The sequence below is a fragment of the Berghia stephanieae genome, chromosome 4 (assembly GCF_034508935.2).
Source record: "Berghia stephanieae isolate SIO BIC M18660-M18661 chromosome 4, UCSD_Bste_1.3, whole genome shotgun sequence".
Taxonomy (NCBI): domain Eukaryota; kingdom Metazoa; phylum Mollusca; class Gastropoda; order Nudibranchia; family Aeolidiidae; genus Berghia; species Berghia stephanieae.
The window spans coordinates 19,178,349-19,195,848 of NC_088363.1; the positions used below are offsets into that span (position 1 = coordinate 19,178,349).

At 35.8% G+C, this 17,500-nt stretch overlaps 1 protein-coding gene across 1 annotated transcript in view; it reads right to left on the bottom strand.

Moving 5' to 3' along the window:
- The window catches only part of LOC144971714 (uncharacterized), a 30,461-nt gene that overhangs the window by 12,570 nt on the left and 391 nt on the right, over positions 1–17,500 (bottom strand). Inside the window, exons 2-6 of the mRNA XM_078912790.1 lie at positions 16,450–17,242; positions 6,833–7,024; positions 3,569–3,734; positions 1,019–2,794; positions 298–864 (exon numbers count right to left, since the gene is read on the bottom strand). Of these exons, the coding sequence (XP_078768916.1) occupies positions 298–864; positions 1,019–2,794; positions 3,569–3,734; positions 6,833–7,024; positions 16,450–17,242 (3,494 nt within the window). The remainder of the gene's footprint in view (positions 1–297; positions 865–1,018; positions 2,795–3,568; positions 3,735–6,832; positions 7,025–16,449; positions 17,243–17,500) is intronic.

The window sequence follows — 17,500 nt, forward strand, 5'->3', positions numbered from 1 at the left end:
ACTTACATCCCTGATTCTAGATATATCGGTGGAAGGCGCGAAAATATGTTTTAGAGCGAAATTTCAAACTAAAAAGGCAGGCACATGCTTCGAATGGTACTTTAGGTAAACTAGACTGACACTTACACTACTTTTTCTTCAATAAATTACTTCTTAATTTTACTGATAACTCATCAAGCTCAACGCAGCTTGATCAACAAAAAGTTATGGGAAGTTGTTTTCAAAAAGTGTAAGTTTTGTGGAGGAGCAAAATAAGTAAGAAAACAAAGAGTATTATTCCTAAATACAAAATCTTACCCGTAATGGAATCAGATAAACATCCCGGAGATTATTCTGGATTTCATCATCAAGAAACTCTCTTACTCCGAAGTAAGAGAGGGAGTCTAGTACAGGAGGCTCTTCCGGTGATTTTGAAATGTCAGCGATGGCTGGTTGTTTCGTATTGGATTCTTCATCCTTTTTGGTCTTTTGTCTTTTCTCGGAGGATTCTGTCTTCGGGGTCTTTGGTGCTGTTGTAGAAGGTGCTGATTCCGAATTACGTTTCGTTGATTGGAACGTTGCTTTTGTGGTTGAAATTGGCATTTTACGTACGTCTGTGGAGGGTTTTGTTGTGGCAATATCCTCGATGCCAAGAGTTCCGTTGTTTGGGTTGTTTTTTGGAGAAGTTACATTCAAGGGATTGTTTTCCAACGTGTTGTCTTCATTGTAGCCGTCTGTATTGTTTTTGTTGTTATCAACTTTATCCTTTTCAATACCATCATCATCCTTCTTATCCTTGTTAATAGTATACCTATTCTTCATTTTATTGTTGTCGATATTATTAGCATTTGTATTATTATTATTATTATTATTATTATTATTATTATTATTATTATTATTATTATTATATTATTATTATTATTATTATTATTATTATTATTATTATTATTATCATTATAGTTATATATTATTATTATATTATTATTATTATTATTATTATTATTATTATTATTATTATTATATTATTATTATTGTTATCTTTATCATTAATAGAACTACCATTATCATTATCATAATACTTTTTATTATGAGTTGAAGTACTATTATTTTCAATATCATCATTGTTATCATTATCATTATCATCATTATCATTATAACTATCAAAGTTATCGTTATTGGTAATATAAGATCTTTCTTCAATAGCATGAATACCATTGTCATTAGTATCTTCTATATCATTGAATGTGTTACGGATATTATCATTTACATTTTTCCTCACTTTTATACCATTTCCCTCTTCCGTCCCTCGTTCCCTATTATCTTCATCTAACTCGATAGTTGTATTAGTAGTCTGGACAGACGTTGGGAAAATGACATCAAAACCGCTGCTACTATCGTTGTTTGCTGACCGTTTTTGTACATGCCCATCACCATCGGCAAAAGAAGAGTTCTTATCACGGGCAAGACTTGTAATATTCAAAACAATTGTTTCTTTGTTATTTGAGATCGTCCCTTGAAATGATGCCCGTACTGGTGGTAGAGAAGTATCGTTGTTGTTGGAGGTGTTGAATATATCGATACTCTTAGTGAAGATATTTTGAGAGGCATTTTCGATAGTTTGAAGGATCTCGTTACTTACTGCTTCCATAGACGTTTTGGAATCCGCGTCTGTTTTATGGTCATGGTCTTTTATATTCGATATTATAGAAATATCCGATACGTTTTCGTCCTGTTTTGGAGATTTGTTATTGTGACCTTCATGTTTTTTATCATTGCCAGTATCAAGAGTAACGTGAATTTTTATGTCTACATTAACGTGGGACTGATCGTCCCTTTGTATAATATTGTCAATGTGAGTACGTTTGGTTTTGCGTTGGGTGTCTTCTGGTGAGTCTTTGCTCGTGGGGTTATTTGAATGGTCGTTATTTTTCGTGGAGGAACGAGAGGTGTATTCTGGCGTGGTTGTATTATTAGTTTTGATATTGCTTTCCATTTTTACATTGTTTTTGTAATTACTGATATCTCCAACAGTTTTGTTGTCAGATGTAGTGACAGAATTGGTGTTGGTGATATTAGCGTTGTTCTGACGCGTCGAATTATCATTAGATATACAGTTTAGAGAGTGGATTAAGTTGGATAAATGTTTGACTGGGAATAGGAATGGGTGAACTGGAGCTGTCACTGATCTTGATGATCGTGATGGTTGTAGTGATGACGGTGATGGTGTTGATGATGATGATGATGATGATGATGATGATGATGATGATGATGATGATGATGATGAGGATGATGGCAATGTTGTTGTTGATGATGATGGTGATGATGATGATGACGATGACGATGTTGGCAATGATGTTTTTGTTGTTGTTGACGATGATGATGATGATGCTGATGGTGATGTTGATGATGATGATGATGATGATGATGATGATGATGATGATGAAGATGATGATGATGATGATGGTGATTGAGTGGATGTAGCAATCGATTTTTCCGATGGAATTATTATTGGCGTAGTACTCTGTTGTGACGATGGCTCAATTGTAGTTTTTTGATTGCTCTTTGACACTTCATCAATTTTTGTCGTTGTTGAAGTCGATGAAGTAGATGACAAATCAAATGATGATGATGATGTTGATGATGATGATGATGATGGCGATGGCGCACTGGTTATGTCAATTTCATGCAAAGTTGTGCTTGTTGATTTAACTGTGGTTTCAGGTTTCTTTGCTTCAATTTTAATGACAGATTTCTTTAGAAATGCGATCAGATGACCAAGTCCTCCATTTGATATGTTCCACTGTTTCAGCTCGGCCTGTATTGATGAAAAAGGAAAATTCAATAATAGATTAAGCGGAATTTTATAATCATGTATATTAATGTACAATTAAACCAAATTGCAATCTTCTTCTTCTTCTTCTTCTTCTTCTTCTTCTTCTTCTTCTTCTTCTTCTTCTTCTTCTTCTTCTTCTTCTTCTTCTTCTTCTTCTTCTTCTTCTCTCTCCCCCACCCGTCTCTCACACAAACACCCCACTACACATATACTCAAACACATACATACATACACTCACACACACACACACACACACACACACACAAACTGCCTCTCTTTCTCTCTTCTCTCTCATTCTCTCACTCTCTCTCTTTTTTTTTTCTCTCTCTCTTTCTTTCTCACTGGCACACACAAACGCACACACACACACACACGCACACACACACACACAGAGTGAGAGATAGAGACAGACAGAGGGTGACCCTGTGTGGTTTTATTTTGTTGTGGGAGAAAAAAAGATAATTGAGGATATGCCCAAAATTGTAGATCTTATGAAGCATTTTGGTTCTGAAAATATAGAAAGACTGCCAATAGGAGCCAAAGAAAGAGCAGAGCAGAGCAGAGCAGAGAGAGAGAGAGAGAGAGAGAGAGAGAGAGATAGAGAGATAGAGATAGAGAGATAGATAGATAGAGAGGGAGAGGGAGAGGGAGAGAGAGAGAGATAGAGAGAGAGAGAGAGAGAGAGAGAGAGAGAGGGAGAGGATAAAAAGAAATGGATTAAGAAAAGAGAGATGTAGTGATAGATTTAGACATTACCGGGAATATAGGCATGGGATCTGTTCCGTCCTTAATATTCTCCGTTCTGACAGCGTGTAGCAACGAACCCAAAGCAAGATTGGACATTGACGTCATGAAGTCAGATGAGCTACTCACGTCCCGGATCAAACTGGGCAAATGTTGGCTGTAGTGTTCTTTACAAATCCTTAAACAATAAAATGGAACTAAATATTATTTAATTGACATATTTTGTGGTTTTCGCAAATATAACAAATTACTAAAAGAATTCTTATCTTGTGATTTGGCAATACAGCAATAAAATGTTATATATTATCATCATTAGCATTATTATGTTGGGAGCGAAAAAGCGGATGCATGTCTTCAAGAAAAATGTTTGACATGGATCTACATATCTTATTTGGAACAATATAATAATATACGATGATTACATCGTCCAACGATATGACAAACGACTTTATCTTTTATAAAGCAATAAATCCCCTTTCAAACGCCTGCTGGTGAGTAGGTCAAATGGTTAAATCCAAAACCTAATTTTTGCTTGACTTAGTATCAAACATTATGCGATTCTTACACCCTTGCTTTTTCGAATTCTTGATGGCTTCCCTTCCGGTGCCCGAACCTGCGTGTTGGGAACAAAGTTCAATTAAAAAATCAAGAGTGTAAGAAATCTTTTATTCGAGTAGCTCTCAATCTATTCCAATTTCGCCATGTTTGAATAAAAGTTAGATCAAAAGCGTTTTACAATATCTACTTCTTTTTGAAGAATCTAATTTAAGTAAAATTTAATGCTTTACAGTCTCACGTCACAAATTATTATTGTAAAGTTGATATCATTACTCGCGTCTATTTATTGGGTGATGGTAATGATGATGATCTTGCGGCTACGCAGTCCCAAGGACGCTTGCCGTGAATTGTGCGGATGTCAGCTCAGCATGTTCTCTGCTTCTTCTTTTGCTATATTTTTACCTGTCTTGTGCCAACCGTTTAAGAGCGAACAGATCATGTTCAGTCTTTAGTTTTGATGGAATAGTTTTAGTAGCTGTAAAGATTCAAATTCTCTTGGTGCTGATTGGAGAAGACGATGGTAACTCAGGTCCACATTTAGTATTGTTGGTAGTGACGTTGGTGTTCGCCCGCGTTATTTCTTCCCGGCATTGAAGTATTCCTTCATTGCTGTCTGGGCCGGTATAATATGGTGTCTTCGGAGAATGTAGCCAAGAATTTTTCATCTTTTAAAAAAAAAGTCTATCACTGACAGGGCGTACTCTTCAACGGTCGTAGAGATCTTGGTAACTAATCTTGTCTCGCCATATCACACCTATGACTCGACGGAGTTGTTTTCCGTGTCTAAATTCTTTTTCCTTAATCCCCATGTACCACAGTTGTATAGCAATATTGGCAGTACAAGGGATCGGAGAGGCGTATTCTTTTGCTTTCGATAATGATGTCCTGCCTATACCAGATATTTAATAGGTCGCGAACGGCGTTTTGTGCTAGCAGTTTCTTTTTAACGTCTTCTTCCTCGCTGATCAAGTTCCCAAGCTTCCTAACATTTTTTCAATCTCTTTAGTCCGTTCAACTACTGTTATTTTTGTTTTTGTTTCGTTGACTTTGAGGTTCCATTGACTTAGCATGTTAGATACGACAGGCCGATAGTTACATGCTTCTTGTTATGTTCCGAGGTCCACGTCGTCTGCGGAAATAAGTTCACGGATTTGGAGGTAATTTTGATCTTAATTCTCTGAGTGCTGCTTCTAGACACACATTGAATAAGATAGGACTAAGACCATCCCCCTGTGGCGTTCCAAATGTTGTTCTGATTGTTGCTGATTCTTTGCCAGACGTAAATGTGAGAGTTGTATTGGAAAGTAATGCTCTGATCATGGGCCATCTCCACAAAGCTTTTAGTGTTGTTAATAGAGTGTTGTTAATAGTTTGCTTATTCATATCACCTTCGGCTTACAAGCACCCGTTCAAGTAGTGTTGATGTCTTTTGCAGTATTGTCTATTTTCGTTGCATAGTTTTTAGCTTGAGTCTTGGTTCCATGCATTATTATATTTCTGTGGATCTTAAGGGGCGGTTTGGATCTAATTATTAGGAAAATTCTTCAAAAAATAGATTTTGAGTTTTTGGTGGAAAACGATATTTTATTATCTTAGAAATGATATTGTTGGAGACCAACTTCTTAAAATAGACTATAAATCCACGAAAAACGATTGAAAAGCGTATAGGTAGTAAGAAAAGTGTGAAAAACGGAAAATTATTTTGCTATTTTCTCAATAAGTCATTTTTCTAAGGGTATCGGATACTGTGTCAAACGTTTCTCAGACTATGTTCAATGAAATTGCCTGAACATTTTGACAGCTATCAGAGAGATATGCATTATGTCACCATAGAGAGATTTTTTGATAAGGTATTTGTATTATGAATTATAATCAAAATTATAAATTTTTAACATCAATTTTGTCATAACTTTTTGATTTTCACCTTTGCAATGTTCTAATAAATATTCCATAAGCAAAAGCTGTAAAATTTCTCTTTGGTGACACACTACGCTACATAGAGGGAGGAATATGGAGGTCATTCCTTCATTAGTTTGTCATGCCAGACCCCTATATTAGGTCGCAAAAGGGGTATCAACACAAAACTTATAATTTACATCAAAAATGTTGTTTTTTAACGTATAATGACGATACAAAATGATTAAAACCCAATATCGGTAATTAATTATTTTTTTAGAAAAGACCCAAGCATCCCCTTAACTTGTGGATAGTTTGTTGCTATATGAGTCGGTGCATGATATAATCAGTCGGGAGGCGAAAGTTTTGGATTTGCATTTTTGCGTTTTCTGAACGAGTATGCTCTCCAGAATATTTTAATCTTTATTTGAAGTAAATCGGGTGATTTTTCATGAAGTTATGGTCAGATGAATAGGAACATTATCCAGTAACTTTTCTCAAATTTCATACTTTTTCAACTTGACTGGCTGTAAAAGAAAGTATGAAATACTTCTTCGACGAGCATAAAAGTGTATTCAGAGGAGAAAACAGTATAATTCTGATCCTGTTTTGACTTTTATACATTATGATCACAAGACATGTGAAAATGTTCTATCCAGCATGAAGAATAAAAAAAAGTACCGATTTTCTTTGTTTAGAACCAAGCTGCTCGTTGTCCAGCGGACGTGACATAAGACTATTGAATCCTATTCCCAGCACTTTGTTCATCCCAATATAACACCCCTTTGAGACGGTGGGTCACGATTAATCTATATTCCTTACCCTATTGCTTGAATGCCTTTAAGTCCTTTGTGTGTGATCGGGCAATCAGACTTCGAACATCCCGCGGTAATCGCTTTCATCTGACCATACGTGGATCCGTCCTTGATTTTTGCATTGACCAGGTTGGAGGGGTCTACAACAAATCCTTTCCCATTGTTTAAAATCTTCTCTGGCCAAGTAGAAAGAATTGAGCTAAGGAAAAGGGGAATAATATTATGTAATTAATTATTTTTTAATGATGACTATACAGATATACATGTCATGCTATAAAATTAAATCCCGCTACCTTTGTTTGCAATATTTATGTTGAAAATATGAAAGTGAAAATTTTGGGAGCAGGCACTGAAGAAAGATAAAAATATTTCAAAGTCGTAAAGAGAATAGTGCAAAACAGAAGTAAAAAATCATCCCCAAAAATAAGCTTGCCTCAACTGTGGCTGGAGGTCTGAGCGTCGATGCCTAATCGAGCAGAGTGATTTTTTGTATAATTTATTTTTTGGGTATAATTTTTCTTTCTGCTTTTTTCCTGCACTGTTTCATAATACCTTTTCATATTTTGATTTACTTTCACAGATATTTAGGCATAATTATGCACAAAGTATGAAATATATTTCTTATGGAAAGTTTTGGAACGAAAGAAATCGTTGACACGTACACGAGTTATGATAAAAATTAGGGTGTTTTGAACACGCTGGGGTTTCCGATAACTCAGTTGGTAGAGCACTCACTTAACAAGGAAAGGGAACGTGATCGATTCCAGATGCAGTTAAGACTGACACCCCCCCCCCCCCCCCCCTCCCATCCCCGAATCCACATAGCAGTGATTGGATAGCTATGTCTATTCGATCTGACACAAAGTCCTTTGCAATAGACTAATGTGTTATTTAAGGGGGATAAAAAAAATGGTATTGTCCGTTTCACGCTAAAGAAACCTAGATAAACTCCGACTCCTTGTGCCTAATGGTTCTGAAGGACTACTTTTTTTTGTTTAAAAAGAAAGATTTTTGAAACTCGTTACGATATTGAAATCAGCCAGAAAGAAAAATCATATTCAGTAGACCAGGATTGCCACGTCAATGGATGACTCCACATCCCTTTGTCTTCCGCTGTTGAATAATTAAGGTGGGGGGTTTACGAGAACCCAAAATGCCACGAGAAAAGGGAAGGAATTATTTAAGAAAAATTTGGTAGAACGTCATTAGTGTCTCGTTCATCGCGTTTTGCTGACAAAGGAAAACTTGGCAGGTTTCTTTCTTGCTTAGTTTAGCACTATATTTCATACAGACTTTTTCATATCCTAGATCATCATAACATTATAGTGTTAGTCACTAAAAGCGATAGTCACAGGGAAGCGATAGATAGGGCGCGGAGCATCGGGTTATAATGCAAATGTTGCAGCTTGGAAATAAATAACAAATATAATAAGATGGAATAAAAGCTTCAATTTAATTTGGAAAGACAGGTGATGTGGGCGCTCCAAGCTTTTATTTGTCAAACCCCCCTCCCCCTCAATACGACATCATAATTCATTTCTTACTATATAAGACTAAAAATTAAAATCAGGTTGCGATCAGAATCAAACCCCTTGACTATCATGGGCTAAGGATATAAGCAGTCGCCTCCTACAAAAAAAGTCTGCTCTTTTATATGGAGCGATATCCAATAAACGTGCACAAAGCGCTATACAAGGGGTCCCTAGCCAACAGCAACACTTAACATGTTCACAAGATATGACGCCTGTTAGGTGATATAACGTTTTTTTCCGACAGAGACAACGCTGTTAACGGCCATTTTACCAGAGCACGGTGAGAGAATGTGAGTATAAAAGAGCCCTTTGAAAGGACTCAATTATGCTCCGCTCAGAGCGGGACTCGAACCACGGTACCAAAAAGCCTTTTACTTTCAGGACAGGTGTGGTAACTGATTATATAATAGAGGCGACCCTAAAGTTATACAAAGCACGTATTTTCAATTCCGTACTTAATCTGAAATGAAAGTCAATTCAGTATGAGATTTTGGCCCGTCAACGTTTGAATAATAGCAAATATTAATTTCTATATAATTCTTTTTTCACAATGGTTGCGATCAAATGTCTCGATAACAAACAGAGTATGACTGTGATCAGTCAGGTGGTACGTGTTCTGACGTCCGCGTGAAAACTGATATTATATTCACATTCACAGACGCGATGAATGATTTGATATTTCGTAATCGAAATCGTATCCATCACAAAAAGTATATCTATAATTGTCATCAATTTCGTCACAATCATCATCATCACCATCATCATCACCATCTTCATCATCATCATCATCATCATCATCATCATCATCATCATCATCTTCATCATCATCATCATCATCATCATCATCATCATCATACCCACCACCACCTCCTCCTCCTCATCCATCAGATTGATAACAATATTTTATTTTATTTTTGATGTTCGTATTATGAGTCTAAGTTTAATGCATTTGGCATACAACAACATAACCCATTGAAAATTCACAGAAGGCATTTTAACCGATCACAAGGAATCGAAATATATTATGCTAATTTAACAATGAATCTAAAGTCAAAACTAACGCTTTTAGACAACAGAAAGTATTGTAAACTGTTCATAAATTTATCAGAATGAAACTAATTGCACGAGAAAAGGAAGAAACACAACTTGATCATGCATGTAAACCTCAAAGTTTTGTCAACTGTGATCCGATACTGGCGCAAAGAACATGCATTTGAATTTCAAAACAGAGAGTATTCCATGTTTTCACTGTTCGTAGATGAAACGAGTTCTGTCTGATTGTGTCTAAATTGGAGTAGTCCTTCAGAGCCATTAGGCCCATAGAGCCCGAATATATCCCGGTTTCTATAGCGGGAACGGACAATAAAATAGCAATTGGTTGTTAACCGCATAGTACTTTCCGCCAGATATAACAGACCCAGCTACCCAATCACTGCTGGGAAGACATGGTAGGGGTGTCAGAAAAATATCTCGACTTCACCCAGGATTGATCTTGGTCCATTTGCGTGTAAAGTGAGTGCTCCAACAACTGACTATGGGAGCCCATAATTTGTTGTCGGACATCTTGGACAAATAACTAAAACATGTCTGTCACATCTGATATAATGCGTTTTCCAAAATTGCTCACTTGGAAAATTGGGTGAATTTTGCACACGACGACGTCGTCCTTTCACGACATGGACATTAGTAAATTAGAAGGCCTCCTTGAGCATCGTCTTTGTCTGAAAAATGGTACCTGATAGGCTGCGCACTCAACACAACTAATAGGTAACATATCTACGCTCTTGGCCTTATGTGCGGCGGCTATGTGGTCTGTGGGATGGCACACGCCTTTCGACCGAAAGGTCTAGGGTTTAGTCCCGCTCTGGCCTGCGCATAGTTGAATCCTCGGAAAAGGCTCTTTACTCACAGTATCTCACCGTATTCAGATGTAAAATGAGTACCTGCCTGTAAAAAAAACGTTTAGAAAGTTATTTCTCTCGGTGAAAAAAATTAAATATCGCCATACAGGCGTCAGGTCTTTTCCTACACGTTAGGCGTTGCTGTTGGCTAGGGCCCCCTTGTAAAACGCTTTGATAACGTTTAGTGGAAATTACAATAGACGTCTATAAAAAAGCTCATTTTGTTTTAAAATATCATGAGGAGATTGACACCTAAGACGCCATCAAACTGTCAACAAAGACATTCTTGAGGGTAGAGTTGAGGGGAAAAGAGGAAGAGGCAGGCCAGCAAGAATTTGGATAGATGATGTGAGGACATGGACAGGATTGTCGGCAGCCGAATGTAGTCAGCAAGCCGTCAACAGGGAAGATTGGCGTGTCATTTCAAGTCGACCTCGACCCATGAAATGACACTGGAAAAAGAAGAAGAAGAGGAGATTGAATATGATATAAATGTGGATTGCGTAGATCATGATTTTAAGGTGGATCGATTTGTTGTTTGTTATTTTATGTATCTGTGGGAGTATATGTACGGCTATGTGGTATTGTGGTATGACACTCGCTTTCGGATCGGAAGGTCCTGGGTTCGAGCCTCGCTCGGCGCATAGTTGAGTCTTTGGAGAAGGCTCTTTACTCACATTCTCTCACCGTACTCGGGTGTATAATGAGTGCCTGGCCGTTAACAGCGTTGTCTCTGTCCGAAAAATTGTAATATCGCCTAAAAAGCGTCGTGTCCCGTCTTACATGTTAAATGTTGCTGTTGGGACCCCTTGTAAAGTGCATTGAGCACGTTTAGTGGATATTGCGCTCTATAAAAAATCTCAATATTGTATATTCATGTCTCTTTTGTTTGTGAAGGTGTGTGTGTGTGTGTGTGGTGTGGGTGTGTGTGTGTGTGTGAGACAGAGAGAGGGACAGAGAGAGAGGGAGAGAGAGGGAGAGAGAGAGAGAGAGAGAGAGAGAGAGAGAGAGAGAGAGAGAGAGAGAGAGAGAAATCATTTGTCTGTAGGATTAGTACGTCTTTTTGATGTCTACCCACAAGCTGTTACAAGCAACTCAGCATTTTGGTACGGCCTAGACTTGATGCTAATGCTTGTAATATTCTATGTTGAATTTGGCCCTGCATCAAAGAGTTATGATGTCTATCTGTCATTGGTGTGACACATTACACAGTTTGATAATTATTGAAGAAATTTAAAGGCGGCTATGTAGTTTAGTGGTATGACACTCGCTTTCGGATCGGAAGGTCCTGGGTTCGAGCCTTGGGGAAGGCTCTTTACTCACATTCTCTCACCGCACTCAGGTGTAAAATGAGTACCTGGCCATTAACAGCGTTGTCTCCGTCCGAAAAAAAATGTAATATCGCCTAACAGGCGTCATGTCCCGTCCTAAATGTTAAATCTTGCTGTTGGCCAGGGATCCCTTGTAAAGCGCTTTGAGCACGTTTAGTAGATCTTGTGCTATCTAAATGCTCAATTGAAAAAAAATTAATTTAAAGGCACTATAGTCTTGTCAAAATACTCCCGAAGCATTGGCGATAGCTGGTAATAATTATTGTCATACCATAACATATTCATTTTGAAATATTCAATTAAACCTCTCCTTACCAACCATAGGAAAATCGTCACATTCGTTACGACACAACCAACAGTTTTCCTATTCAAATGTGTTTTGTACATCACAACATTTAAAGAAAATGAACAGTGTGTTGCAGAGCATGTTTTGCTAAAGAAATTATTTATCGCAAGAATTTTACTGCTATTATTATGTCCGAGTGATTAAAAAAATATTTTTGTGTTAGTTTAGTTGGGTGTGAAGTTTTGGGGAAAATCTTGAAAATGTCTGGTAAGGAGAGGGTTAAACCAGTTAACTGCAAAAACTCGTATTTAAAAATTTGTCCAGAAAACGCGTCCTTCAGTTATCGATTGATTTAAATTGCTCTCATCTTGGTAATTAATCTCAAGCCTGGGACTCCGCGTGATATGTAAAACGAGACATGACGCCTGTGAGGCGCTATGACAATTCTTTTCGTCAATTACTGCACTTTATTTACACATTGAGTACGGTAAAAGAATGTGAGTTAATAGCTAAGAGCCTTTTCAAAGGACTAAACTTGCGCTGCCCAGAGCGAGACTCGAACCAGTCTGAAGACAAGTGTCATACCACAAGATCACAAATCCACACATACTTTACTATCCTCTCCACCGCAACTCTATGACCGACTTCTGTGACAGACACATGTAACATCAGCACAAATTGCTCATGCTGTACATTTCAATTTATGGGTCATTGGTCAATATTCTTATTAGGGAAGATGATCAAATAATGCCTTTGTGTCAAATGTTTCTAAATTTCATCCATGGCGTTGTTACCCATACTTATTATTGTCATCATCTTCAACATTTTTTATTTTATGATTATTATTAATTATTGTCGTTATTATTATTATTATTATTATTATTATTATTATTATTATTATTATTATTATTATTATTATTATTATTATTATTATTATTATTATTATTATTATCTCTCCTATTTAACATTGAGGTAACGGTCAATATGAGACGCACAGGGATTGAGTGAATGCCCTTGGTAGTGTTATGGTTCTTTTTTGAAAACAACAATGTGTGGAATCTTTTTGGAACTTGCTGTACTGTAAACATTATTATTTTATCCGTGTTACAGTTTGAGTTTTTTCTATAAAACGTTAAGAGGATTTTAATTTTATTTTACGGATATAAAACTCGGAAAACGATTTTTCTTTGGTCTTGGGTATATGTAATAGCTAAGTAAAATTTCACTGTATTACAATAAACAGTTATAAAGATATCCATCTCAAAGCTTGGATATGAATGATGAAACGAACCATAGATTGCTCGGAAACGCATGATTAGTTTACACTGGAAAGGATCTTGTACCAGAAACTCAACCTTTAAAGTATGTTGTTTGATTTAAACAGACAGCTACAAATGATTCTTTTTTATTTTAAAATCTGATTCCAAAATTTGGCACAGTTAGGACTAAATGGTCAAAACCATTATTAAGATTTAATCAATTATATAAAATATTTATCTCCTTACTGCTGATCCGTTTATAACTATTTGAAAATGACATGATACTATCGATGCGCAATTGATCTATGTCATATTATTGGTAGAAGAAATTAATTTTAGAATGATTTCTGGATAGATTAAGAACTTTCCCTTCATAAAATGTCCATGCATCAATTTCTCCTTTTCTTTTCTTTATTTTGTCTAAGTAAAATGGAGAAAGTTATGAAGGATGGCGATCACCCCCTTCACATATATATTAAGTTCTCCATGAGGAGCCGTCGCCTTATATCTATTAAAAAACAAAGACAGCCTTAATTCATTTTTGTCACATGTTGTTCGAATTTTTAACGCCCAACTGTGGTTAAATTAAATACTATCTTTTAAATATACACTCACAAGTTCGGACTAAAGGCCAGAGGTATGGCCTATCTCAATTTATCTCAATTTATCAAATTAATATATAAAGTGTTGCTATTGGTTCTTGGTTATATATTTTTACATTTTTGTGCATGCCACGTTTGTAAACGAATTTCCATTTTTTTAAATGAATAAAGTATATATTATTATTATTATTCTTATTATTATTATTATTATTATTATTATTATTATTATTATTATTATTATTATTATTATTATTATTATTATTATTATTATTATTAACTTGTATATGTTTGTAATTGCATAAACATCGGGATGTCTAAAGGTCTGCTGACGTATAGAAGAGTAAAGGAAGGTGCCCCAAACGTAAACAAAGGTCGAGAAGCACGTGGCAAACCACATGTTCCTGTCTTGACAGCTCACGTTCCAATGTAAATAATAGAAAAAAATAACCTTTAAAATTTGGCTGTTAGGTGGCAAAAGAAACACATATTCATAAATACTCGATCATGCATCAAATAATGTCTAGATATGGATATTTTATGGAACAAAAGGTAACATTTTCTAAAATTTATCAAAAGTTACAGTCTATCTATTTTTAGACCAGAGCAAATTACTGCGCTGGTGTGAACAAAACGAGAATTATTCGGAGCCTGATTTTCATAATAATTTAGCCTTATATTATTATTTTTGCAACTGTTAGATTTTATGTAAACATATTTTCAATACTGAAAGTGTATTGCCTACAACTCAAACTACAAAATTGGGAGACCTATATTGTGCGTAAATTATTCCGGTCCCTAACGGAAGTCACTAGCAACTTGTTATTGTTTACGTTTGGGGCAGCAAACTTTACTCTTCTATTATATAACCCTCAATGATTATGATATGTTACGATATGATATGATATGGTATGATATGATATGATATGGTATGATATGATATGATATGATATGATATGATATGATATGATATGATATGATATGATATGATATTATATTATATGATATGATATTATATGATATGATATTATAAACAACATGATGTATTTAGGTCAATGTAACCCTAAATGATTATGATACGATACGATATTACATGATGAAAAATGCATTTGGTCAAATGGTTCAGCTATTGAAATGAATAAAACATCAATATGACGTGCATGATAATCAGGACAAAAGCTTGTTCTGGCATATTATCAAATTGAATAATTTCCTAATGATGCATGCTGAGAGGAAACGTTAACGTCTTTGATCTTTATTTTGATTAAATGCGTACTTACACACACACACACACACACACACACACACACACACACACATCTCGCGCTGATATGACCTTATTGGGTTGAAAGCGCCGTAAAACCCTTAAAAAAAAAACAACAAAAAAACAAAAAAACACACACACAACTCACACACACACACACACACACAATATATATATATATATATATATATATATATATATATATATATATATATATATATATATATATATATACATATTTATATATCGATGGTCGGCGCATCAAACTTCTGAAGTCTCAATTTTTCACGAGCGGGGCATCAAAACTCTGAAGTCTACAAACAAGCTCTCGCACCATGTTTTATTTAATTTTGGACCGAGTTCCGCGACAAAAACATGTGACATCAATACAAATTGCTTATGCTGTACCTACATCTCTGATGACCACCGATCGTAAAAATCGAGACTTCAGAGGTTTAACCCGGCCATCGATACGTGACAGAGAATATATATATATATATATATATATATATATATATATATATATATATATATATTCACTTCTTTCATCGGTATGTTGTATTAATCCATAAAGAAATTTATCCTTGGGTAAAACGAATCACTTTGGGCTGTCGTAAAACTTTACAAATAGAAATATGAGCTCACCCGGGATCGATATTGGTCCTTTGCGTGTGAAGCGAGTGCTCTACCAACTGAGCTATCGGGACCCCCTCATAAGTGATACGAGGTGACTAATCCAGACCAGCCACGGCCATTATAAAAAACTTTGTATATTTGATAAAATAAAAAATCGAAATTCAAGGAAAATATATTAACCTACATTGAACGATTTCCACTTTCCAATAATATTTATATAAAATTTATTATCACTTTAAAATATTTCGAAATAGATAAAGTGTAGTTCAGTTTGACCAATCATCCAGTTGTGAGTAAAACAAAATATCTAAGCAATATTTTACTATTGTATTAAATATCCAAACCAAGAGAGAAAAAAAAATTGAATTTGGTTAAATTTGGCCTCTGAAAATATGTGTACCGATTGAATCGATATAAGTGTAAGGACTGCTCATGGTAACCGGCTGATTGGTAAGGAATAGTACAACTGGTGGACATGGTAGAAAACGGTGGACATAACAGATTACGAGTTATCATGCCATAAAATGAAGCTGAGCTAGATTTAACGTCTGCTATGACCACATGCGTAATAATTATCCAAAACTGGGTATTTAAAACGTAACATCTGACTCTACTCAAGTATAATTGAGTATGTGAATGGGCCGTGGCCGGTTCTATATACACGTTCTCTCTCTCCATCTATTTATCGGTCTGTCTAAAACTATCTTTACGTCTTTATATCTACCCACCTGACTATCTCTTGCCCCTCCGGCACATCATATGATTGGTCAGTTATAATTATGTAGGGTATATTAAATTATTAATTTATTTATTTACCTTCCTTTCGGATAAGAATGCGTATGGAACTCATCCAGAGCCTTGATTGCTAAAGTAAGATTCGAAACTTTTGGTGCGGGTGCTGCTCCATAAAGCGTGGCCTCCACTAAACATTGCAAAATGAGCACAGAGGACAAAGAGTTGACGTCATGAAGGACGTAATCTTTGTCTTCGCGGAGCTTTGCCTCATTTGGCTTGCCATGGAAGTTGGTGACAACATTAGAAACAAAAGCACCCCGAATCGTTGCAATTCTCTCATCCCCTACTCTGTATGGCTTTGTTACCAGCAGCTGTTGATCCCAAATAGACTTTTCAATATCAGCAATCAGCTTTTTAACATCAGCCTTGAGTTTCAAATCGGATGATGCTCCAACAACAAAGCCCAAGAATTTGCTGGTGGATCTAGTCTTTCTATAGAGAGTGTTTTGTGATTGATCTGATGACAGAGAGTCCAGTTGGCCATTGTATAGTTCCTTATCGTTGTTGTCATAATCTCTGTTCAATATAGAGTTAACAATGCTATGATTAAAATTCAGCAACTCTCTATCTAGACTGTTGTTTTTAGTTAATGCCTCATGTGATGAATTATTTTTGAAGCCAGCGATGCTGCCGTTTTCGGATGCGAATTTGGAAGGTGTTGCAGTTACATAACTATTAAAATTTAGCGCATCTTGCTTTTCAGATTTTGATTTTGGTTGTTTTTGATTTCCAATTTCGAAATTTAAGACTTGTTTTATCCCGGTGTGGTTTGGATTCCATTGATTAGGCTGCTTTCTTGACACCGTCCTTAACCCTGAAGATTAAAAAAGGGGAAAACATGGATTGAGGAACAAAATGGCTGTATTGTTAATTTCAAAGTTTGTTAACAAACTTGCCCCAAACCTTAACTACTATTTCAAGACCACTGATTAAACTCTGTGCACACAGGATTTCATCGTTACTGTTCATAAAAACCGGAAGTCCCCTTAAATTGAATAAAATGTCTTATGAATATAATATATATATATATATATATATATATATATATATATATATGTGTGTGTGTGTGTGT